Here is a 24,175-nt window from a genome sequence, read left to right as displayed (position 1 = left end):
GATTCCCGTTTAAAGATTGGAGAGGGAAATTACTCCTGGTTCAAATATGATGCAGTTGCTGTGATCGTCTGCTTTGTTGCAGCATTTTTCAACCTGTAAAGCTGTTTACGGTTATCCCTCTGTAAAACATGGTGGCAGCAGGACAAACTCAGTTATCACAAGTACAATGCTAAGCCAGTTTTGAGATAATAACCAGTCAATCATTGCTTTGCTTGTTATGTAATTTCATTATATTTGCAGGTTTAGAAAGATAAAACATACAGATGTTTTACGCTGTTTTTGATTTCTAGTCAATTGAAGTCTATCAAACCGACCCCTCTGTGTCTCTTTACTCTGACGCACACGCACAGATCACCAGTACCACCCAAACCCGGCAGGCCTGCCCGCCCCAGCAGGCCTCCTCCATGGGCAGCCAGAGCCCTGGACTTTCCCAGGGTGTCGGGTTGAGGGTTGGACACCCCCTCCCCTGTCAGGACTGTTATTACAGAGGGTCATCTGTCACCATTGTTTCCATTTAGACAGTGAGAAGAACAAGCAACTGGATAAAAGCAGAAGCCATCGGGGAATCCAAATGCACCAAGTGCTTGGATCCCCTTACCTGTATCAATATTATCCACTCAACAGTGGTTCTGTTCACCAAATAAAGGAGATAGAAGATTACGCTCAAGTTTCAGCGTTTCATTTAGGTTGTTATGGATTTGACAAGAGAGCCAGGGAACTGGTTTCCCGTTAGGAACTCTGAGGTATATCTGAGATTTTAATAATGTTTTCATTTCCAACACATGTCAGGCCCGGAGTGGCTAATCGGGAGGACCGGGACAATTCCCGGTGGGCCGGTCTGACTTTTGGGCCGCGAGGGCCGGTGTTCAATTATTATTTTTATTTATTTTGTGCCGGTGTTCAGTCATGGCACTGAGTGGAGTGGGTATCACGTGTATGCTGTTACCGCTGTCGCTGGTCATATCAGGGAGCTGGCGGTCTGTTAGATCATGCCAATGAAACTGGGACGCGGACGCAGGTTAAGGGCACGGCCACCAACAAGACACAGACGCAGACGCAGCCTGATGTAACGTACGTGTCGTGCACTAGTCCGCACACTTCAGTGGTGTTTGCCTAGCTCCAACCACAGATGTACAAGGAAAATAATAAACCAAAATGGAAAATAAAAAGAGCAAGGGTGGCGCAGAAAAAGCGAGGATTAAAAAGAGAAAAGCTCTGGAGACAGATGCAGCCAAATGTGCAAAAACCGGCAACTCTCCTCTCACACTCGGTGACAGCGCCTGGCAGCGCGCAAATTCTCGGTGACAGCGTCTTATAACGATCATATAATAGTATAATATAATTTTATATATAATATCACGGCCAAAAGCTCTGTGCGCCTCCGGATGGCCGTAGCACGAGGAGCTCTCGTAGGGATTGGGCTTCCCGGGGTTTGTTTACCGGCGTTGCTGTGTGGAACCGGTCTTCCGCGTTCCACACAAGACCGGATTTTTCTTTATTACTGGAAAAAAATAATACAAAATAACTCGGTGTTGGCCTCAACCACTGGTAATACCGCATACCGCGGCAACCCTGAATGTTACTAATAATTGGCATAATAATTTCTTATAGCCTGTCTAACCTAACGTTACATAATTTAAATAATATTATGATGCAACGCCACATAACTGGCCACAAACTTTAGGGGATTTGTAGCCCTTCAGATACAAGATGCATCACCAAGCACCAGCCATCAGCCCACAGGTCCAGAGTGTGCAGGTAGGATTGCTCATTAAGTGAATATTGAGGTGGTTCAGGATCATCTGGTAAGGATGAACCCTGGGCGCCTCCCTAGGGAGGGTTCCAGGCACGTCCAGCTGGGAGGAGGCCTCGGGGAAGACCCAGGACCAGGTGGAGAGATTAGATCTCCACACTGGCCTGGGAACACCTCAGGATCCCCCAGTTAGAGCTGGTTTATGTGGCCCGGGAAAGGGAAGTTTGGGGTCCCCTGCTAAAGCTGCTGCCCCTGAGACCTGATCCAGGATAAGCGGATGAAGATGAGATGAGATGAGATGAGATAATGAAGAGCATGGTGTAGACCTAGCCTGGTCCTACCAGACTCGTACTTCATTTCATTTGCACAGAGAGTCTGGACCTACTCAATTGATAGACTTTAACTAACTTGGCAGGCAGGTGTCTGTTGAAATTTAAAACTATTGGATCTGCCCAGTGCCACTCTGGATCTGCCATAACCAATCGCTAACGTTTGGCCGGGAATCACGTTGCGCGCAGGCTGTAAACAAACACTGCATGAAGATGTAAACGAGAGCTGATTGGACCCAGATTGCAATTGATGATGATAGAGGATTCAGCACTACAATAATGAAACTGACTTGAATTTTTGACTTGAAAAAGGGGAGATTTGTGACGAGATTTATGAACATTTTTATGATTTAGAGTCAGAGGCAGAGCCAGGAGCCAGTGGTGAGGAAGAATCAGGTGAGCTAGTGTGTGAACAAGCAAGCATCAGTTCCAATAAAACCACTTTCTTTGCCCCACTGATAGTAGTGGCCCGTTATACTTTTGATCATTAGTAATAGTAAGAATTACAGTAGGAATTACAAGGCTTTAGAGAACAGTGCGCTATTGTTTGCTTAACATGTAAAGTTATAATTACATTATTTTAATATAATAGGTCGTGATCTAAAGTGGGCCGGTCTGAGGTATGAAACTCCAGGGCTGAAAATGAGTACCACTCCGGCCCTGCTCGCTATAGGAAAGATCAACAAGTGATATGTAACAAGGACAGTCCCAAGGTTGCTGCTACCATCTAGTGGTTGCCTGTAGTAATTACATCCTTATTTTTTTCCTTTTTCCAAGTCTTTTTTTTTTTTACTAACGTCAGCATCCCTCTCTCCCCCTGCTACCTCTTTTTGCTTCTTGTGTGTTTGTATTTGTGTGCAGGATCATGAAGTTCCACGTGGCAAAAAAGAAGTTTAAGGAGACATTGCGACCGTACGATGTGAAGGATGTCATAGAGCAGTACTCGGCCGGACACCTGGACATGCTCTGCCGCATCAAGAGCCTTCAGACTAGGTCAGGACATTTAGGACACTCGCACACATTTACATCACAAAATCACATCATCATTCTCTCTACATTTGGGCAATGTTTGTAACACTTTTGACCTGAATGTACCTGTTAATTGTTCTTTATAAGAGTTTCTATTCTTGCATAGGTGGATGTTGCTGCCAATGTAGTTTCAGATACCAGTCTTCTAAAAGATAATAATTTTAAATTAAATAAACCCACTTACTTTCCGCTATGTATTTTGTACCCACTGTATGTGTGTGTATGTGTGTGTGTTTGTGTGTGTGTGTGTGTGTGTGTGTGTGTGTGTGTGTGTGTGTGTGTGTGTGTGTGTGTGTGTGTGTGTGTGTGTGTGTGTGTGTGTATCATACATGTACACCTGTGTCCCCTCTCTCTCCCAGACTAGACACTGTAGTGGGTCCTCCTCCGAGGGCTTTCAACAGGCGCGGCAAGAACTTTTCCTCTCCCTCCCTGCATTTATATTACAGCCAGGCCCGGAGAAAACAGTCCGCACCGGGGTTAGACCTACCCCGCCAACTGCTTCCATCTCTAACATAACCAGAATTTTGGTGATGTCGCACCTGGGTCAAGCAGCATGCATTCATGCATCTATATAAAAATTCAGTGCATCCTCACACATTAATAGGGAACCCCATATGTGACTATGGGAACAGTCACAGAAGCTCTGCTTTATGCAGTTTAATTTAGTGTCGACGCAGTCCTGTCAATTTGTGAGTGTCAGGAAATCATTTTAGTTTGTTTTAGTATATTCTGGAGTCTGAGATAGGTGAGGTTGAGTGAATCTGAGATAGTGCATGGTAAGATGCAGCAGAAAGCATATAGGCTGCTTGGCTCAGATCTGGCTGGAGAGGTCATCAAGGAGCTATGGGTTACAGACAATGCTTTATTATTTTTAAAGAAAGTTTTTGATTCAGATTTTACACTGTGGGTAGAAAATAACTGTGGTGATCTGGCAATGACACGCATTAAGATCAAACATTGGACAATAGTTATTCACCTCTTCAACTAAGGAAGTGGTCCTTTATCACACTATGTTTTATTGATAAGGAAGGCACACACTTCACCTTTTTATATCACACTGAAAGCTGTGATAATCCTGATTTAGGCTCCTTGAATACCTCATCTAACTGGAACATTTTGTCAGCTAACATACTTTAGGTGACTGTAGACATAAGACAAGCGCTACCTATAGAAGCAGTGCATCTATGTTGTCGTTAAGTGTAAAAGCCCCAATCCAGAATCTATTTGATCCAATAAAAATAAGACTTATTTATCGTCATTCGTTCAAAATCCAGCTGCTTCACTCCAGTTCCTGTTTCCTTTTGCAGTTTCGGTCCACTTATAGAGACTTTCAGTTCTCATATCTGAAGTGTATAATCACTTCATTTGTAAAAAGGAAAGTTGGAAATGTTGTTTCAACAGGTGGCACTATAAGGCTGCTGTGGATTGGGACTTTCACATTTACAAACCATGTTTTTTAACAGGAAGTTTATTTTTAAGCCTGTGTTCATCGTGTGTTTCGTTGTGCTGAATGAATAGCAGTACTGTAGGTGATGCTGGTGTGTTCAGTGGGACGTCTGTTAAATAACATAGTGCTTGTTCTCTGTATGAGAGTCTACTGGCTGTAGATACACACAGACCGCCCGAATGTACATTTACTGTATCTCATTAGCATCACTACTAGACCTCCAACATGCTGGTCTTCTTTATAACTATTGTATTTACAGAATATATTTCATAGGTTTACTCTGAGGATGAAAGAAACAGCTGAGTGTAAACCTTAATCTGCAAACAAACAGAAGTGCAAAGCTGATGCTTCACTTTTGTATAATCTCATTACAAGGATTTTCATTGTTAAACATGGCACAGAGGGAAAGGTATGAGCTGGGGTTGTATACCCAGATCTTGTAAATCTGGGCATAAAATGACATGAAAAACATAATTTGTCAGTAATATTTCTTGATCAGTGAATCAGTGAAGTGTTAGTTAGTGACACATCACTGTCTAAATGCTGTTTTATAAACGTTTTCTGCCTGGACATGGTTTAAAATGTGGGCCTGAGACTACGTACATGGTCAAACTGAAAATGATTTATTATAAAAACATTAAGAACTAAAAACCTGAACATCTAAAAATGTCAGCACCAATATCAGCTTTCAATAATTACATATTTAGCCAACTTTTCCCTCTCACCCTCTGTGTTTAACTACATGCCAATGTTTTTTTTGTCATTTAGTATAGGACTGGATTATTGCTTTGTTCACCTGTGCTTCATGCTTTATTGTATGTTTGTGTGTGTGTGTGTGTGTGTGAGAGTGTGTGTGAGAGAGAGAGAGAGAGAGAGAGAGAGACAGAGACAGAGAGACAGAGAGACAGAGAGACAGAGAGAGAGATGTATATCTGACCCAGTCTTTTTCCTGTCTCCAGACTAGCCAGTGCAGCAGGCTCTGGTCCCAGCCTCAGTAGCCGACCCAGGAACATGTCCTCTCCTGCCCTGCACTATTATTACAGCAACCACAGGAAGAAGCCCCCTGCCTCAGGGTTACTTTTATTTAACTTCATTCAAATCTTACCTACAGTAGAATCTCATTAGTTCCCCCTACAGTGACCACTAGTGTACTTGCAGTCACTTAAAGGGTGTGGATGACTGAAATGTCACACGCAAAACAGATAAGCACATCATTTGCGTTTGCATTAACATTCTTTCAACACCAGATGGTTGGAGTTTGCATTAGACAATGCAATGAAAATGTTTAGTCACACAGAGTAATTGGGAAGTGAAAACATGTTAAAGTGTTGAACATGATTATTCTAATGCATTTAACTTTAACTCGCTCCAGCCATTTGGTATTTGCATTTAATACGAATGTGTACTAACGTTCATACACAAACAAGCCCAGACGTATCATCCCTGTTGCTCCGTTAGATCCCATCCACAGTAGCATACGTCATCCATGTTTCCTTTACAAGCCAGGGGAAACATTTGTGTGTGTTAATGCTGCTAACTTGTGTGCATTTGGAAGCGTTTTTACAATTAATTCATGTGTTTTGCAGTAGAGGAAACAAAATTGTGTGGTATTTCCTGGTTGCTGGCCTGCTTAGATCAATGCATGTTTGAGGTTTACAGACGTTATTAACTTTACTAATTCCACATATATGACCGTGTCAAAGAACTTGTCGGATTTGATTGATACTCTGATGTTGAGAAAATAAATAAATATCTCAACGTCATGATATATGTATGTATACATGTTTCCTTATTCCTTTGGAATAAATAGCTGGCGATGGACCTCAACGTTGTTCTGCTAGAACCTTTCAGTATTGGTATTTTTCAAGCAGAAGGATAATCCTGTCTGGGCAGTGAAGATGTTCTGGACACTTGGTCTGATGAATTAATTTAACTCAAAAATGCATTGTCAAGCTTGAGATACCAGCAACAATCTGATCTTTGCTTTGAACATAGTGTATTAGCTGTAGCGCTCATAAGTGACTTGTGTTTTTATCCCCATTCCTTATTGTTGTTGTGAAAATGTGTTTTATTTGTTATTTCTCTGGTGCACGTTGGTTTTCAATTCGACATTATGAGCCCAAGCTGTGTGTGCTGTGTGTTTTACTAACTCTAACCTTAACATCCTACTGCTGCTTTAGGTTTGTTGCCTAACTTGGGATAACCTGAAATGAAACACAGGTGCCTACCCAAAGTATTACAACATAATTATTGTCAAATATATTAACACCAGTGTGTATTACAGGGTGGATCAGATTCTGGGAAAAGGCCAGATTCCTGTGGATAAGAAGATGAGAGACAAGCTGCACCCAGACGGAGACTCTCTTGAGGGCATGAGCATGCTGGGACGTGTGTGTAAAGTGGAGAGGCAGGTGAGTTGAGAAAAAAAACAGGAAGTTTTCAAGCCTTTTATTAGATAGGACAGACAGGAAATGGGGTGAGAGAGAGAGAGTGGGAGACATGCAGCAAAGGGCCGCAGGTCAGAGTCCAACCTGCAGCCACTGCCTCATTGACCCTCAGCCTCCTTACATGGGGCGACTGCCAAACACTATCCTTTTTTAAAAATGCATTTGCAAGATTGTATTGCCTTTTTAATAATATAGATGATACAATCTACAAGGAGCTGATTCAGGCGTTCAATACCAGTGACTCAGGGATTACTTTGCCAGGTGCTGAGATTTCTGGCTTTCAAATCTCACTTTGCGGTCTGACATCTGTTTTGGAAACACCAGAGATTTGTCAATGTTACGAAGAAATTCCTTGGTTTAGGATGTGACTCAGTGAAAGTCATATATTGCTCAACAGCCCTTTAAGTTTCACTATCACGCTTGTCCTCTCTCTCTCTTGTCCTCCCTTCATTTTCTCACACTTTTCCTCCTTTCCCAGGTAACTTCAATTGAATCAAAGTTGGACTCTTTGTTGGACGTCTACCGCCAAGTCCTACAGAAAGGCTCCACAGCACTCACCCTCTCCTCCCTGCCCCTGTTCGAGCTGGACAACCACCAACACCGCAACTCGGACTACCAGACCTCCATCATCAGCAGGGATCTCCCCTCTCCCCAGGGAGGTGATCCGGTTGGGGGCGGAGGAGATAACAGTAGCGGAATACGCCGTTCTCTTAGCACCAATCCTAGAGGCCTACGGCTCATCCTGGCACCTGCTGATGATGACGGCCCCCCAGACTCAGCACCTCCATCCTACCCCCCGTCCACAGCCTCACTCTCCCCATCACCCCTGCTCCCTCCCGATAGCCCCTACCCAACCTTGGTCACCCCGAATGGTACCACCAAAAGAGCACACTTCCCTGACTTGCCACCCCCACCTTCCTCAACAGGGGGTTTCACCCTCCGACTACCCCCTATGGTGCATCCCTCCCACCTCCGATACTCCACTGACCCCATCCCAGATGATATGACAGATGGAGTGTCGGTGGATGAGGGCAGCCTGGGCCCTTCTGTTGTTGTGGGAACCAGTGGGGAGGCTGAACAGGAAGAGGACAGTGAGGCAGGCCCTGCCCAAGGAAGGGTGCAGCTGCGGGAGAAGACTGGCTTGAAATCCGAGGGGGTCTGGAGGAGGCACACGAGCCTGGAGGTTAACCCCCTGCTGCTGCTTTCGTCTAGCCCAGACGAGAGGTCTTCAGACTGGGGAGGAAGCCTCGGGAAATCCATCTCCGTGCACAATGTCAGCCAGCCTTTAACCAGCTGTGCCCCTGGTCTCTCCTCCGCGCTCAACAACAGCAGCCGCAGCAACAGTAGCAAACATGGCAATGCCCATGGTGACCTTAGCAACTGGGATGGAACAGAACTCTTCATTAGGGAGTGCAAGCTAGAGCCAGAGGAAGAACATTTCCACTTCCTGTCCCAAGGACCCGACAGCAGCTCCTCGGACCTTTTACAGACTGCAGAGGAGGCTGCACCTCACACCGACTTTCTCAGTCAGTCCCCACATATACAGCTGGCATAAACACACACACACACACACACACACACACACACACACACACACACACACACACACACACACACACACACACAAACACAAACACTTGCATACTGTATACACACACCAATGTTGGGAAAGCCCCTTTTACTTTTACAGGACACTAATTCAAATGTCCAATCAGTACTTTATATATGGACATACAATGTTTTTACATTTTCTTTAACATGATTATGTCCGATTTCATACAGATTCGATCCTGTTTTACCTTTTAACCTTTTACAGGATACTAACATTACAATAAATAAATCAAAAGTATAATGGTGATTAAAATCTGAATGAAAGTGAGCATATTCATGTTAGAGAAAATTCACAAACAATACACAAACACAAATAAAATACCTTTGGTAGGTTTATTAACTTAATACAAAAGAGGTTTTTCATATACATGATCATATATTAATAAAAAGGATAACGATAAAATACAATTCTGTTTAGAATAAAGAACAAGGAAGGAATGTTAACTGTGATTTCTGAGCCTATAGACACCAGAGTGTAGAAACAAACCAGATAATTTGGTTCAAAACAAAAAATAACTGTAAGTAACATTGACTTTCTTGTCAATGTCATTTCCAGCAGTCCTACCCTTTAATTCAGTCTGAACCTAAACCCCAACCAAAGACCCTAGTTTGGGCTCAGCTCTGAACAAAGCAGTTTCATTGACGTCTCATCTTCATCTGCTTATCCGGGGTCGGGTCGCGGGGGCAGCAGCTTTAGCAGGGGACCCCAAACTTCCCTTTCCCGGGCCACATTAACCAGCTCTAACTGGGGTATCCCGAGGCGTTCCCAGGCCAGTGAGGAGATCTCTCCACCTGGTCCTGGGTCTTCCCCGAGGCCTCCTCCCAGCTGGACGTGCCTGGAACACCTCCCTAGGGAGGCACCCAGGGGGCATCCTTATTAGATGCCCGAACCACCTCAACTGGCTCCTTTCAACGCAAAGGAGCAGCGGCTCTACTCCGAGTTCCTCACAGATTCCTCAGAACTTCTCCCCCTCTCTCTAAGGGAGACTCCGGCCCCCTCCTGAGGAAACCCATTTCAGCCGCTTGTACCCGCGACCTCGTTCTTTCGGTCCTGACCCAGCTTTCATGACCATAGGTGAGGGTAGGAACCAAGATTGACCGGTAGATCGAGAGCTTTGCCTTCCGGCTCAGCTCTCTTTTCGTCACAACGGTGCGGTAGAGCGACTGCAACACCGCCCACACTGCTCTGATTCTCCGGCCAAACTCACGCTCCATCGTCCCCTCACTCGTGAACATGATCTTCATTGAGGGTTTGTTGTGGAAATAAAAGGACATCTACCTTGTGACAACCTTAACAGTTAAATGGGTGAATAACATAAGAAGGAAATACAGTATGATTGTCTTGTAGCCAAAAAACAAATAAATAGAAGTAAGTTACAAAAGTCAAGAGTGTAGCTGAACCTCAAAAAAGCCACTGAAACTATTAGGTTGACCACTGCTTTCTTAACATGCGGTGAAACTAGCACACACAGGTACATGCGCGCGCACACACACACACAACCACACACACACACACACACACACACACACACACACACACACACACACTCACACACACACACACACACTGATGAGCACTCCAGCCAACTTGACGATGAGCTGTGACTGACATATTACATTTCATACAAGTGCTTGTATTCAGAGACTTTGTTGGAACAAGAGGCGAGTCGCTCACTCTCCGTATTCAATGTCTGTCTGCCGATGTAAAATGTCATATTTTACTCATGCTTTCATACATATCACTGCATGGACTGTTTCTCAAAAAACAAACCAATGAAAGGAGAATTATGGGCCCGGTGTGATGGGAATAGCTGATTTATATAAAAAAAAAGAGTTTTAAGGTCATGTATTCAGACCACAAGCGTCCATTTTGTTCATTTTCTTAAAGTAAGTTAATGTGTATATGGTTGCTTAGTTTCATCTGTCGGTTTGGACAGTAGCATGGTGAGTTAGTTGCTAATGGTCTGAACGCGGAATTGCCGTAGGCTTATGGAGTGGGCCTTCTCAGCCGAGCATGAGACGCTGCATGTCTAAGCTGTTGCAATACTTAAAGTCAAGAGCAGTCACACACTCGCTGGTGGCCTGGATTTCCTTCTGCATGTTAAATTGATCTTTCCTCTAAATCTTGAACAAAAGAGTATGAACAAAGTCGAACTAATTTGAAAGTAGTGATATGGATAACCTTGTTTCTATGACCTTTTAGAAGAAACATACAACTCTGTTTTTTGACAAACCCTCTTTTTACTGGGTGCTGGTTGCACCATGTGCATCACTAATGTTTAAAGGCTGCCGGAATGAATATACTCCCCCCTTCCAGTCTAGAGCGACATTAGCTGTGTGCTCCATTTATAACATAGCAAGTTAGTTTGGATTCGCCTGAGAAGCCCATGATAACAATATACTGTACATGCTCTGTCGTTGATCCAGTATGCATGTTTTACTTGATCCATGTGTCCATTCTGCTGCTGACAATGTCGAAAATGTGATGCATTCATGCTATAAAATAGGAGAGAGAGGGAATGAAATCAGCAAAATGTGATTCCAGGCACAAAGTCCTATTTGATTTTTTCTGTGACTTGGGCATTTTCAGCACTCAGCTAGCGCTCCTATCCTGAGTCCTCAAGGAAACATTTGACAGGAGGAAAAACTAAAAGATGTGGGTTGTATGGCCTCATAAAATCATAATATACCAGGGTTTTAAATGTGCATGCACAGCCTCCTCACCATATCAGTCACAATTATGATATTTAACCTTCTATGGTTATTGTAATGAGCTTCAAATGACTCAAGTGCACACATTTATATTTTTGTTTATTTAGTCCATATTCAGATTGAGTTTCTTAAATGACATAGTCCTAAAAACTACACGAGAGCACCATTTCGCTGCCATCCTGCTTGTTGACTGCTCTTGGATGAAAATTATGCACAAAACTGTCAGCCATCTTCATTTTTGTAAGTTGTTTTGATTTGTTTTTGCATGTTTAAGGAGCTTAAGGAATATGCCGTCACTACAGTCTTAAAAAATGTATTTTAATGTTTTGATTACGACCTTTATTCGTCATTGTTTTTTCAGTTATATACCCTTTGTTTTGAATGGTGAGTAAGTGCATACTTAGCAGATTAACATTCTGTAGTAGAATATAACAAGTATTACCTTACCTAACAAATGACAACTGTAAACACTTGTAGACCGATTCTGAGATATTCTACAGCCCATGCAGAAGTTGTTCTGGTATGATGAAATAAATTATCAACATGAAAGCACAGTTGTTTTCGGTGAGGTCGAGGAGCCTGAAAATGTGACACGGTAGTTTAATGCTTAATATTGGAATAGATTTTTTTTTGTAGTAGTCATTGCTTGAGTTTTGCAACATATGAAAAGAGGCCAAACAAAAACCGTCAAAACTTTGGAGCAAGATATCAAACACAAGTAAAGCCAATGGATTATTCCCTGCATAAAACATGCTCATGTTTACAATCTGTAAATTGCTTAAGGGTGCCTTTCTTGCATATGAAAAGTCTTTTTTTCACAGGGCTATAAAGGTCCTGTTTGCCTATAGTTGATAGCATACTGTATAGTTGAAGTCAAACGGCTAATTCTGGGCTGGACATCCAGTGCATTTCAGTCCTAGCTTTAGCCACAGACTTTATACAGCTTGGATGGCTAAAAATCCCATTTCTCTACTGCTTGAACAGTAATTTATTACACAACTGGGCCTTAAAGCTTGACAATGTTACATTATTATTATTTCTTTGAAATTAATTTATTAAAGTGCACATTATGTTCTCTGGATGAGAAATGCAAAAGTAATTTTATTATTCATTAATAAAGTACGAATTAACTAAACTATTTATGTTATGTGTCTTTTTTGAAGTGTCTTTTAGTAACAGCACAGCAAAGACATGGTCATGTTGCCTTTATGGAAACAAGGAATTTTTACGTTCAGGGAGGTGGATAATGAATGTAAAGAGTAGGGTATCGAATACATGTAGATTTTTTTGCACGTCTCCAGCCTTTTATGCTTTACTTCTAATGTCACATTTTTAAAATAATTCATTTTAAAATTTATGAATGTTACTATTCATCAAAATCTCTCCAGAATCCTAAAGCCGAAAAGTACGAACTCTTCTGAGAGGCGGTGAAGGCGACATGGTCTTGATTGACAGGTGACGCGGTAAGTAGTTAGCTACAGGTGGCGGGGCCTAATTAAAAATGTCTGACTGGGAAGATGAGTACGACGAAGGCGGCGTTGCTGTCCCGGAGAAAAACGCTATAAAATCCGCTCCCACTGAATGGAAACTAACACGAGAAGAGAGTCGAGGACAAAATGTTTTTTTCGGTGTAAGAAATGGAGCCAGGTCTGGACCCTCCGGTGAGTGGAGAGCTGGCGAGGGATCCGAGTACAAGAGTTGGAGAGGTGGCGGCGGCGGCGGCGGAGGTCGCTCATTTCCCCAGGGCACGGATCGCAGAGGCCCGGGACGAGGAACGTTTGGCGATGAAAAGTCGGACTCTTCCCCACCTGTCACTTTCACCGTGGGAAATGATTTAGTTGGGAGAGTAATAGGTATGTTTCTTAAGCAGTAATTCCAGTTTCAATGGAGTTTTAACCAAATTCGCTGTTTGCTAGCTATGCTAACTCAGCAGCCGTTACCTATGCTAGCTAAGGTTAGCTACACGATAACGTTGACATGGCTTGGTGTAATAATCCCCTTCCTGCCTAAACTGCTAAGTGTGTGTTATTACCTTTGTGTGTGTGTGTGTGTATAAATATGTTAATAGGCTTTGACTGTTTTAGAATTGTTTAAATCTTGTTAAAGGTCGAGGAGGAGCCAAAATTCGTGAACTTGAGGAGACCACTGGTGCAAGGATCAAGGCAAGTTGACCAACTTTCAAACTATGATCTAGTCCATTTCACATCCATGAATAAATTGCAGGTGCTGGTAAACTACACTCACTGGCCACTTTATTAGGCATACCTGGTGCTTAATAAAGTGTCAGTGTGGTCTTCTGCTGCTGTTACCTATCTGCTAGAAAGTAGGTGGTGGTGTGTGTTCACAGATGCTCTCCTGCATTCCTCTGTTGTAACCAGTGGATATCTGAGTTATTGTTGCCTTTCTATCAGCTCCAGTCTAGCCATTCCCCTCTGACCTCTGGCCTCAACAAGGCATTTGCGCCCACAGACCTGCCGCTCACTGGGTATTTTCTTTTTTTGGGACCATTCTCTGTAAAAACCCTAGAGATGGTTGTGTGTGAAAATCCCAGTAGATCAGAAGTTTCTGAAATACTCAGAGCAGCCTGTCTGGCACCAACAACCACGCCACGTTCAAAGTCACTTAAACCACCTTTCTTTCTCATTCTGATGCTCGGTTTGAACTGCAGCAGATCGTCTTGAACATGTCTACATGCCTAAATGCATTGAGTTGCTGCTATGTGATTGACTGATTAGAAATGTGCGTTAACAAGCAGTTGAACAGTTGCACCTAATAAAGTGACCGCTGAGTGTAAAGTCTACACTTGAAAATGGAAAATTGTCTATACACTGCTGACTTGTGCCTGATTTTTCTTCAATGTCCCTCCTAGTGTCGGCAGGAGGCTTTCTTTTCTAAATGACAGAAGTCAGATTACCCACTGTAATCAGGGTTCAAGCTACAAAACGTCAAAATACCAAAACAAGAAATGCTTGTGTAATTATGCTTCCCTACACAACCTGCTACATAAACAGAAAATCATCTTTAGTTAAGCAACAAGCAATCTTAAAACAAGAACCAAATCGGCTAAATTAAAAGTCCAAAGGCGATCAGGGCCAATTTATGACGATGTAAACTGGCAAAAGTCAGTGTAGATTTGTTCTCATAGATTATCAGAATTGCAGATCAAGACGTAAATCATCTTCAACCAATGTGAATGTGATTTGACTGCTGTGCTACTGCCCTGTATGCTTTGCTTAAAATACTGATTGTTGCTCATTGCCTAAAGAGGTACTGTACGGTGGTCAGTATAAGATGTTAACTTTCTTTGTTGTGTGTAACTCTGCTGTTCTTGTTTGTTTTTTCGTTTTGTTTATTTTTTTAGATAAATAAAGGGGACCATGAAGGTGAGGTGGTCCTCTTTGGGTCCGCAGCTGCCCAGCAGAAGGCCAAGGAGATGATTGAAGAACTGGTGGCCCATGGCAACTCTGGATTTTGCAACGGTACAGTGTTTGTTTTTTTTTCGAGAAAATGTTCAAAACCTCATAATTTGGGTATTGGATGTGTCAGGTCCTAACAGAAGCCTAACTGCATTGATGTGGTTACATTTGATGCTTTAACATGAACTAATTTTGTATCCATGAAGAAATCTAACTTTCCCTTCAGTGTAATAAATTGGCCTCATGTGCTTTATGTGAAAGAATTCTTAATATTTTTATTTTTTAGGGATCCAGTGAATAATAGACAGATTCTATTAACAGTGCCCCATAGCTTTGACTAAAAATTTAACAAATTCAGTAGGGGGGGGGGGGTTTGTATAGATTGATCCATAGTGTCTTCCAGTTCCTCGGAAAGAGAAATATGAGTGCAGTCGTGGCAGGGAAGTAGGAAGAATTCAGTATTCAGAATTATATCCACCACTAGGTTAGGACGACTGGACGAATAGGTTTGTAATTAGCAGTGTACATTGCTATTGTTTTTGACTGATCTTTGTCTCTTTATTTTGCAAATATAATGATCTGCCTCCAAATAATGACCATGAGAGCATCAGCAGCAGTGTCACAGATGAAATGCAGCACATGGTGGATTCAAGGTTATGTTGATTTTGGGTTATAAATTAAAATTAATATTTTGTAGTGTACTGATCTGTTTCTCAGGTCCTGGTAGGGGGGGGGACTATGGAGGAGGTGGCGGAGGAGGCTACAGAGGGGGAGGCTACAGAGGAGGAGGTGACGGAGGAGGCTACAGAGGGACAGGTGGTGGAGGAGTAATGAATGGCTCTGACTGGTCTACTGCAGAATTACAAGCTTCGTATATTGCCCCAGCCCCTGTACCCATAGACTGGAACACCATCCGGGAGAACAAGGACAAGTATGAAGAGCTCAAGTGGAAGGGTGAGGACTCGTATGTCACCACAGTACAAACACAGCAGTCCACAAGTAGTTGAAAAGTGATATGATTTTAGTCGATTTGGCTCTGCTGCTGTATAAGGCATTTGAATTTAAACATTGACTAAACACTGAGTATGAGAAGTGATAACGTTTCACCTTTTTAATGGTGTTTTGGTGTTTTCACTTGCACACACATTCACTACCATACTGGTTCAGCAGTGAGGGGACCGTGGCCCTTTTTTACCCTCATGGAGTATCTGTATATAAATGGTACAATTTCACACAGTTCATTTAGTCCATAGGTAAATTAAAGCAGACACATCACCCTGAATTCATAATCATTGTTACATTTAAAATTCAATGTGTAAGAGTAAACACCCAAATTCTTAGTTTGCCCTTGTCTGTTGTTTGGTACTTATGTTGATGTTGTAGTTTACTCTTGTGATATGACACCAGAATTTAGTCAGCAAAAATGAATGGACCTCATCTGTGGCTTTTAAACTATTTCTGAATTTTCCTTCAGACCTCCCACCCATGAAGAAGAAGTTTTACATAGAAGCAGAGGGTGTATCCATGCTCACACCAGAGGAAGTCAGTGAATGGAGGTAAATCTGTCGAGTTTACTAAAGGGGATGTCCTCATTATATTACACAAGCGGAGACACCAGTATTATTCTAAAACTATTATTACATTTTATGAGTAGAGGCTGAGTCAAATGTCATGACTAAGGGAATTATTGACGGGCAAACCTCAAACTTCCCGTTTTCGCCAGATTTTTATCCAACTAACGCTTTTCCCTTAAGTGTGATGTCTGCATTGTTTCCATTACAGCCTCAGGCAAATAGGTGGCACCATTTACCCGCATCTTCATGTGTTATGTGATGTGTAATGCAGACAGTTGCAAGCCTGCTCCTCTTGGAATTTGTCAGCTGTTCTCCCCCGTTATGGGCGCCAGTGTTGGGAGTGACAGCGTTTAATTAACGCCTTTTACTTTTTCAGCAACGGGGTACAAATTAATGTTTCAACCGTTACAACAGCGTTACCGTTACTAAACGTTAAATGCTGTGCGTTGCTATGAATTGATTGAATCAAGTGTGTAATTCGAAGGGAACCCTGGCTCCATGCTTCACACACAAAAGACCAGGTGGGTTGAAATAGGATACAGTTAAGACCAAATGTGGTTTCTTAAACATTAACTACTACTAAACACGTGTATTTGGTTTATCTACGACGGCAGTGCGGTTCGGTATCCACCACTCTGCCCTTCCAAGCAATTCCACAGCCCTCTTGTTTGTGTTACGTTTCCACAGGAAGGAGAATAACAATATCTTTGTGGATGACCTGAAGGAGGAGGGGGAGAAGCGGCCATTTCCCAATCCCTGTCGCACCTTTCTGGAGGCCTTCGAGCTTTACCCAGAGATCATGGAAAATATTGAGAGAGTCGGCTTTGCCAAACCAACCCCTATCCAGGTATGTGGCTGGCACCTGGGCAAGTTTATTTTCTTATTCATCACTATTTATATGAATTATCACTGCTGAATAGTTTAGAATCAAAAGACCCTTCATTCTCCTGTTAGGGACTTAATGATGTGTTAGACTTTAGCACAGCTGTTACTGAGGTTTGTTTGGTTTACACTGATGGACAACAAGTTGCATGAGATGAATCTAAACCCAGCTGCTATTTGCTACTTAATTGGGTAATTACCTAAAACCCAATACCTAGGTTAGTTACTGAGTAAGTATTTACTTCTCAACCAGGCAACATCGCCCTGTGTTCTGTGAAATGTTTTAAATACTGTTCTGATAAATAGGCACCCCCATTTAGCAAAAAAATCCATGTGACATACTGTCACATTACTGTGGTTTGACATTACTACAGGTGCATTTGTCTTTGCAATCTATCTTATCCATGGGTAATACCCGTGATTTACAAAGATCCATATTTGGAAATACCCGTATGCTGTATAACGGCAGCCTTGACGGGAAATATTGAGCCTTTTTTCTTCTGAATTAATGGTTGTTGTCCCTGCAGAAAGCAGAAATGAAAGGGTATCTTAGATGACACAATTTGTTGAGAGCTCAGCAAAAAAAAAAATCTCATTTCATCCACACTTATTATGTACATGAATGACCTCGTGCTTAAAATAATCATTCAATGTTTCCACTGTATTCAGAGTAGTGGGAAGCAACCATTGAAGGTCTACTATCACTTCTGCCCAAAGATTTCAAATACGTTTAATAACTTCGTGTTTGAGTGTTGCACAATAAAAATGCTTTCCAAATTGCTGAAGTTGCTGTTTAAGCCCACAGGCGTACATTTCCACGAGTATGATAACTCAAGAATTCCTTTACTAATTGTGACATTTTCCACAAATGTCTAATAGGCTTAAATGAAGTGATGGAATTTTATATCCAAAAGGTCAAAGGTCAGCTCCACAGAAGTGGTGACACGAATCTTGAAACTGTGCTGATTGTTTAGATCTTCAGTGCTGCCAGGTTGAAGATGTGTGTGTGATCTACCTTTCAGCAAAGAAAATACATTCAATACCTTTTTATTAAATAACTCCAGTCTTCACTACATATTTTACATACATTTGAATAGTTTGGATGTAAACTGCAACTTGACTGGTTGGCAGAAACTGTAAGGCGGTAATTCTAGGTTTCTATGAAACAAAGATATGACTAGGGACTCCACAATTCAAGTTTTCTGAATTTATATTGAATTCATTCTGTACTATTCAAATCCAATAGGTTGCTGCTACACAAGCCAGATATGTTTCAAACATTCAGACATGTATCTGTGTAATATCACAGGACTCACGTTAGACAAATGTACGTGTTGTAATTATGGTGACAACTGTTAACTGTTACTCCTTAGTTAAACAGAAGCTCTTAGGCAGGAAGTGTTTGCTTTGTCAGTGCAGAATTTGAATAATAAGTGTTCTGCAAGGGGCAATGAAACGCTGAAACGATGAAAGCCTTTTGTAATGCATTGTTACTGGCATGTGCTTAAAAGGGTTGCACACCATTCTCTGTATAATGTTATATAACAATGTTTGAACAGGTACACTGTTGTATAAGCAAGTTGCTATTTTCCTACCATAGTCCTTGGGCAGGTGGGTAGAATATTCACCAACACACACACACACACACACGATTGAGCCCAAGACTTGACTTTTTTACATAGTACAAATATACACCCTCCTAACACAAGACTAAACATTAAAAAAAGTTTGTTAGTTAAATGCATCCTGCCACACCCCCACACACATCAATGCAATACCAGTTGGACAAAATGATGTAATCCTGCGGTAGATGTGAAGCTGCTGCCACACCTTCTGCTTTGATCCAAACTGCCCGTCTGCTGGTGTAATGCTGTTTATTGGTATGTGTGCCGACCAGTTCAGTAATTTTTTTTATATAGGTACATACTTTTATCAGGATAGTTAGTTAATTTATCATTATCCCTTTCAGAACCACATCTCAACTTCAACTGAAAGTGACATCCTCGTGTTTCTAGGAGAATATGGCTTTAAAACAGAGAAAACTATCATAAAGAAATAAAACAGAAAATAATAAAGAACACAGCAGATTCCATAGAAAGGACCCTAGATGCTTATTGAATCATGTATTAATATCTATTTGAATGTCTTGCATGTCTTATTTCTGCTTAGACTAGATTCCGCCGGGCGCAGCTGATCGTAGCCACTCTAGAAAATCATTGTGATCCAACCAGTGTATCGGAAGCGTCTCCATTCTGCTCCACTAAGTGTGCCCTGTCTATTTTTGATGAAGCCCCAGCGCATTGTACAGCGCAGATCAAGCTAGGCAATGATTACAGTAGTCAGAAGTAATGCTCGGCTAGCTGTTTCATGTTCATGTTAGGCTAAACATGTCCCGACTCCAGCTCTGTAATTAATGCATGAGATTGATATTTATTGTTCTTATCTCTTGGAAAGACAAAGTGTATTTCCAAAATTGTTGATATTAAACCTCTCCTTACCTACAAAGCTGTTTTTGGTCAGGCTCCGTCGTATCTTAAAGAGCTCATAGTACCGTATTACCCGGCGAGATCGCTGCGCTCTGAGAATGCAGGGCTATGTGTCGTTCCCAGAGTCTCCAAAAGTAGAAATGGAGGCAGAGCCTTCAGCTACCAAGCTCCTCTCCAACTCCCAAGTGTTATTCGGAAGACAGACACTGTCCCCATATTTAAGAGTAAACTTAAAACTTTCCTCTTTGAAAAAAGCTTACAGCGAGGGCTTACGAGCCCTAAGCTATGTTGTTATTTTTAAGCTAATTTTGTTATGCTTAATGATGCTGCTATAGGCCTAGTCTGAGGGGGGATAATCCTGTTCCTGATACTCTTTTAGCTTTTATCCTGTCTGTCTGTATAATTCATGTCTCATCAATGCATGTTACTAATTCAACTCCATGTTTGCCACATTCTGTCACTATAGCTGTGCCTGTTTCTTGCTGTTCTGCTGTATGTACTGCCATAACTTGTAAGTCATAGTCACATTACTTTGGCTATCACTAAAGTTACTGTTACTTTTGTGGTTGCTTGCATCTCTGGAAGTGTGTCCGTCTCTGTCTTTGTGTCTGTCTTTGTCTCTCTATGTCCATCTGTCCGTCTTTGTCTCTCTATGTCCATCTGTCCGTCTTTTCTATCTCTCTCTTCTTTTCTTCCTCCGAACCGGTCAGGACAGATGTCCGTCCTCCACAGAGCTGGGTCTGTCTGACGTTCCTGCCTGTTATAGGGAAGGTTTTCGTTGCCACTGTAATCTACGGGGGAATTGTTGGGCCTATGTAAATCATAAATAAGTCATAGTGTGTGGTCCATACCTAGTCTTTAAAGTGTCCTGAGATCATTTTTGTTATGATATGGCGCTATAAATAAAATTGAATTGAATTGAAATTTGAATGTATGCTCACTGAACTTCAACATAGTATAATTTTTATTTTTCTTAACGTGAAATGAGTAAAATCCACATTTACATCCACATCCAATCAACATTTAGCTTCACTTGGACTTGTAGTTTTAATCTTTGTATGGTGACGTTTTTCCTCATCAGTCTCAAGCGTGGCCAGTGTCACTGAGTGGGGAGGACCTGATCGCCATCGCTCAGACAGGAACGGGGAAAACCCTGGCCTACCTGCTGCCAGGGTTCATCCACATGGACGGACAGCCTGTGTGAGTATTTTTTATTGATTTTTATCTTATCTGTAGGCACCAATGGTATTTTTTCCAAACAGTGAAAGTACTGGTAATTTCCATTTGTTTCAGAGGTGTGCAGCTTTGATAATTATGCCTGTTTAATGTGTCAAACTCTTTCTGTTTTTGTCCTTCCTTCCTTGATAGGCCTAGAGCTGAGCGGGGGGGTCCGGGCATGTTGGTGCTGACTCCAACTAGAGAGCTGGCCCTGCAGATTGAAACTGAGTGCAAGAAATACAGCTATAAGGGCTACAAAAGGTCCAGGAGTCTAATACGATCATAAGCCATAGAAGATGAGCTTAGAATCAATAATTCTGTGCGATGTAGTGGTGACACGACCATGACTGTTCCCCTGTACCTTCTCTCAGTATCTGTATCTACGGTGGAGGGGATAGGAGACTCCAGATCAACCTAGTGAAAAGCGGCGTGGACATTGTGATCGCTACACCAGGCCGACTAAATGATCTACAGATGAATGAGCTCATCAATCTTCGCTCCATCACCTACTTGGTCAGCTGTTTGTGTCTGTGCTTCTCAGTGCATCAGTCCATTTGTGAAATTCTTCAGGTCTTAGGTGTTGGAAGAAAAATCAATGTAGCAAAAGTATAACAACTGCTCTGATCATTGGGAAAAGGTGCTCGACGAGGCCGACCGTATGCTAGATATGGGCTTTGAACCCCAGATTATGAAGATTCTCCTGGACATCCGCCCAGACCGACAGACTGTCATGACCAGGTATGAGTCAAGTCCTAACCTATAGCACGTTAAACAGATGTTCATCATGTGGGTAGTCTGGCTCAACTGATACAGTGCTGAAATAAAGCCTCACATACAGTGTGTGGCTGGATGTCAGGCCTTGTCCCTCCCCTTTCTACCCTCCCACTAACTGCAAGTTATCGTTCTACGGGAAACAACATATATTTTGATATCTTATGTGGTGTTTTGCGGTGAATTAGCCAGGGCTTGCCTCCCTAAAGGGCAAGTGTTCAGCCCCCTCTGGGAAGCATTTACTTTGCAGACCTTGAGCATAAAAGACAATAGAAGCACAAAACCATCCAGTTTTGCAATGCATATAATAAACTCGGAATGACTGTCTTAAGTGGAAAAGTTAGATATTTTATATCACAACTGTGTATGATTGATGACCTTTTCACAGAGAGAAGGAATATCATATAATAAATAATGTACATTTTAAAAAGCAAATTCAACCCCTGCAGTTATTCCCTACTTTGTTAGACTGTTCCTTACAGAAGTGCTGTCAAGGTTTGTATGTTGTAGGAAGTGCACTAAAGAACTAAAAATTAAAGCTTCCTTTTTCCATCTTAAACTCTAATGTTTCAGCGCCACCTGGCCCACCGGGGTGAGACGATTGTCCCGGTCCTATCTGAAGAATCCCATGATGGTTTACGTGGGCACCCTGGACTTGGCCGTAAGTGGAAATTAAGACGGGAAACATGAAAGGGAATTTCAGGTATGTGCTCCATTTTAGAAATCCATGTTTTCACGCTTCCTGTGTTTCTCTGGGTCTTAGGCCGTCAACACAGTGCAGCAAACGGTGTTGATTATCCACGAAGAAGAGAAAAAGTCCTACCTGTTTGACTTCATCCAAAACCTGCAGCCCCTGGATAAAGTCCTCATCTTTGTCGGCAAGAAGATTGTGTGAGTGGGGAATCGGTCACTTACATATGGCTTGTGAACATGGGAGTAAATTGTGGATTTAGCAACCACCCACAGTTGTTGGTAAATACCAAAATTAACCGCACATTGGCAATGCTTTCTAACTTAAGTAACAATTTCACGTGTATATACTTTTGTCTCTATTTGCATGCAATCAGTGCTGATGACCTGTCCAGTGACATGTGTCTGCACGGCATGGCTGTGCAAAGTCTCCATGGTGACCGTGAGCAATGTGACCGCGAAGAGGCCCTCAAAGACTTTAAAGACAGTACGTAACAAGAAGGAAAGTGTGGGTTTAAAATGTTCGCTGCTTCCTGAGGGAGGGAAAGCAGAGACTGAAACTTAAATTTCGGGGTTTACCGGGCTGTGTTATCCTGAGGCAAATGAGCTACCACAAGTAAAGGGGTCAAATTGACCCGAGAATAACGGTTTGATCTTTTTCCAGGTCGAGTTCGTATCCTGGTCGCTACAGACTTGGCGTCTCGAGGGTTGGATGTTACTGACATATCTCACGTCTTTAACTATGACTTCCCACGCAACATAGAGGAGTATGTCCATCGCGTGGGCCGCACTGGCAGAGCAGGGTAAAGTTGTCACCCTGTCACTTTATTCTGCATTCTCCTGGTGTCACAGGTTTGAAAATCACTGTCAGCGTCTGGCTGTTCTTTGCTCAAGTTTGTGATGTTGATGCATTTATGTGCCAGTCGCTCAGGTGCATCTATTACCCTGGTAACAAGAGAAAACTGGAGGATGGCCGCTGAGCTGATATCTATCCTGGAGCGAGCAGGACAGGTTAGTGCATGTACACATTTCTATTGGTATTTAATTGCAAACTAACTAATAGGAGGATTTTGTATTAAAGAAAAACCCATAGAAGGCTGTAATGGGTTTCACTTAATATATATACGGTACATACTTTGTTCTATTTAAACCTGAAAGCTGACATGCATATTGTTATAGAGTTGAGAGCATGTGGGACGTTCTCATTTAAGTTTATCAACTTTTAAAATGGATTTAATAAAATATTTGGTAAACCATAGTAAAGTGCATGTCATCTTTGTGAATCCTGTTGCAGGAGGTTCCTGAGGAGCTGGTGCTTATGGCTGATAGATATGAGAAACACAAGAGGGAGAAGGACCTGAGCAATCCCAGAGGAGGACGAGGAGGGGGAGGAAGAGGATGGGGAGGAGGAAGGGAAGGAGGAAGAGGATGGGGAGGAGGAGGAGGAGGAGGAGGAAGGGAAGGAGGAGGCGGAGGAGAAGGAGGATGGGGGAGGAGAGATGGTGGAGGGAGAAAAGGCAGGGATCCAGACAGAGATTGGTCATTCTAATGCATCATTAACCCACATGAATGTACAGAAAAACATTAGTATCCACACTTTTACATAAGAGTCAATCAAACATCTGTTAGCATAAATATGAATATTAAGTATTATGAGTATTTGTCTGGTATTCTGATCAACAAATAACTTGGGACTAATGGTCATTTTCCTATGCTTTTATTCCTCCAGCAGGGTGAATTTTGAATATATATTTGCTTTATTTTCTTTGATTTAAGCGTTTGTGTTTTGCTGGATTATCATTGATGAGAA

The 24,175-nt window shown here is 42.2% G+C and overlaps 2 protein-coding genes across 2 annotated transcripts in view; both read left to right on the top strand.

Annotated features, from left to right (window-relative positions):
* kcnq5a (potassium voltage-gated channel, KQT-like subfamily, member 5a) overlaps positions 1-8,560 on the top strand; it is a gene marked incomplete at both ends in the record, with an annotated part of 98,145 nt that extends 89,585 nt beyond the window's left edge. The window contains 5 exons of the mRNA XM_083922366.1: positions 2,944-3,075; positions 3,471-3,587; positions 5,518-5,631; positions 6,843-6,969; positions 7,484-8,560. Coding sequence (XP_083778492.1) covers positions 2,944-3,075; positions 3,471-3,587; positions 5,518-5,631; positions 6,843-6,969; positions 7,484-8,560 — 1,567 coding nt within the window. The remainder of the gene's footprint in view (positions 1-2,943; positions 3,076-3,470; positions 3,588-5,517; positions 5,632-6,842; positions 6,970-7,483) is intronic.
* Positions 8,561-12,829: 4,269 nt separating this feature from the next.
* Positions 12,830-23,914, top strand: ddx43 (DEAD (Asp-Glu-Ala-Asp) box polypeptide 43; the record flags this gene model as incomplete). The annotated part of the gene is made up of 16 exons (XM_083922473.1): positions 12,830-13,181; positions 13,435-13,490; positions 14,690-14,807; positions 15,528-15,698; positions 16,219-16,300; positions 17,006-17,165; positions 20,768-20,886; positions 21,055-21,165; positions 21,276-21,417; positions 21,542-21,642; positions 22,249-22,336; positions 22,439-22,566; positions 22,743-22,852; positions 23,030-23,168; positions 23,289-23,376; positions 23,660-23,914. 16 exons carry the CDS (start codon positions 12,830-12,832, stop codon positions 23,912-23,914), a joined length of 2,220 nt encoding a protein of 739 aa, XP_083778599.1.
* Between the last annotated feature and the right edge of the window lie 261 nt (positions 23,915-24,175).

Source organism: Echiichthys vipera (genome assembly GCF_963691815.1).
Source record: "Echiichthys vipera genome assembly, chromosome: 11".
In the NCBI taxonomy this organism is placed as follows: domain Eukaryota; kingdom Metazoa; phylum Chordata; class Actinopteri; order Perciformes; family Trachinidae; genus Echiichthys; species Echiichthys vipera.
Note: the sequence above shows the minus strand (reverse complement) of the source record. Positions and strands in the feature narration are given on the sequence as shown.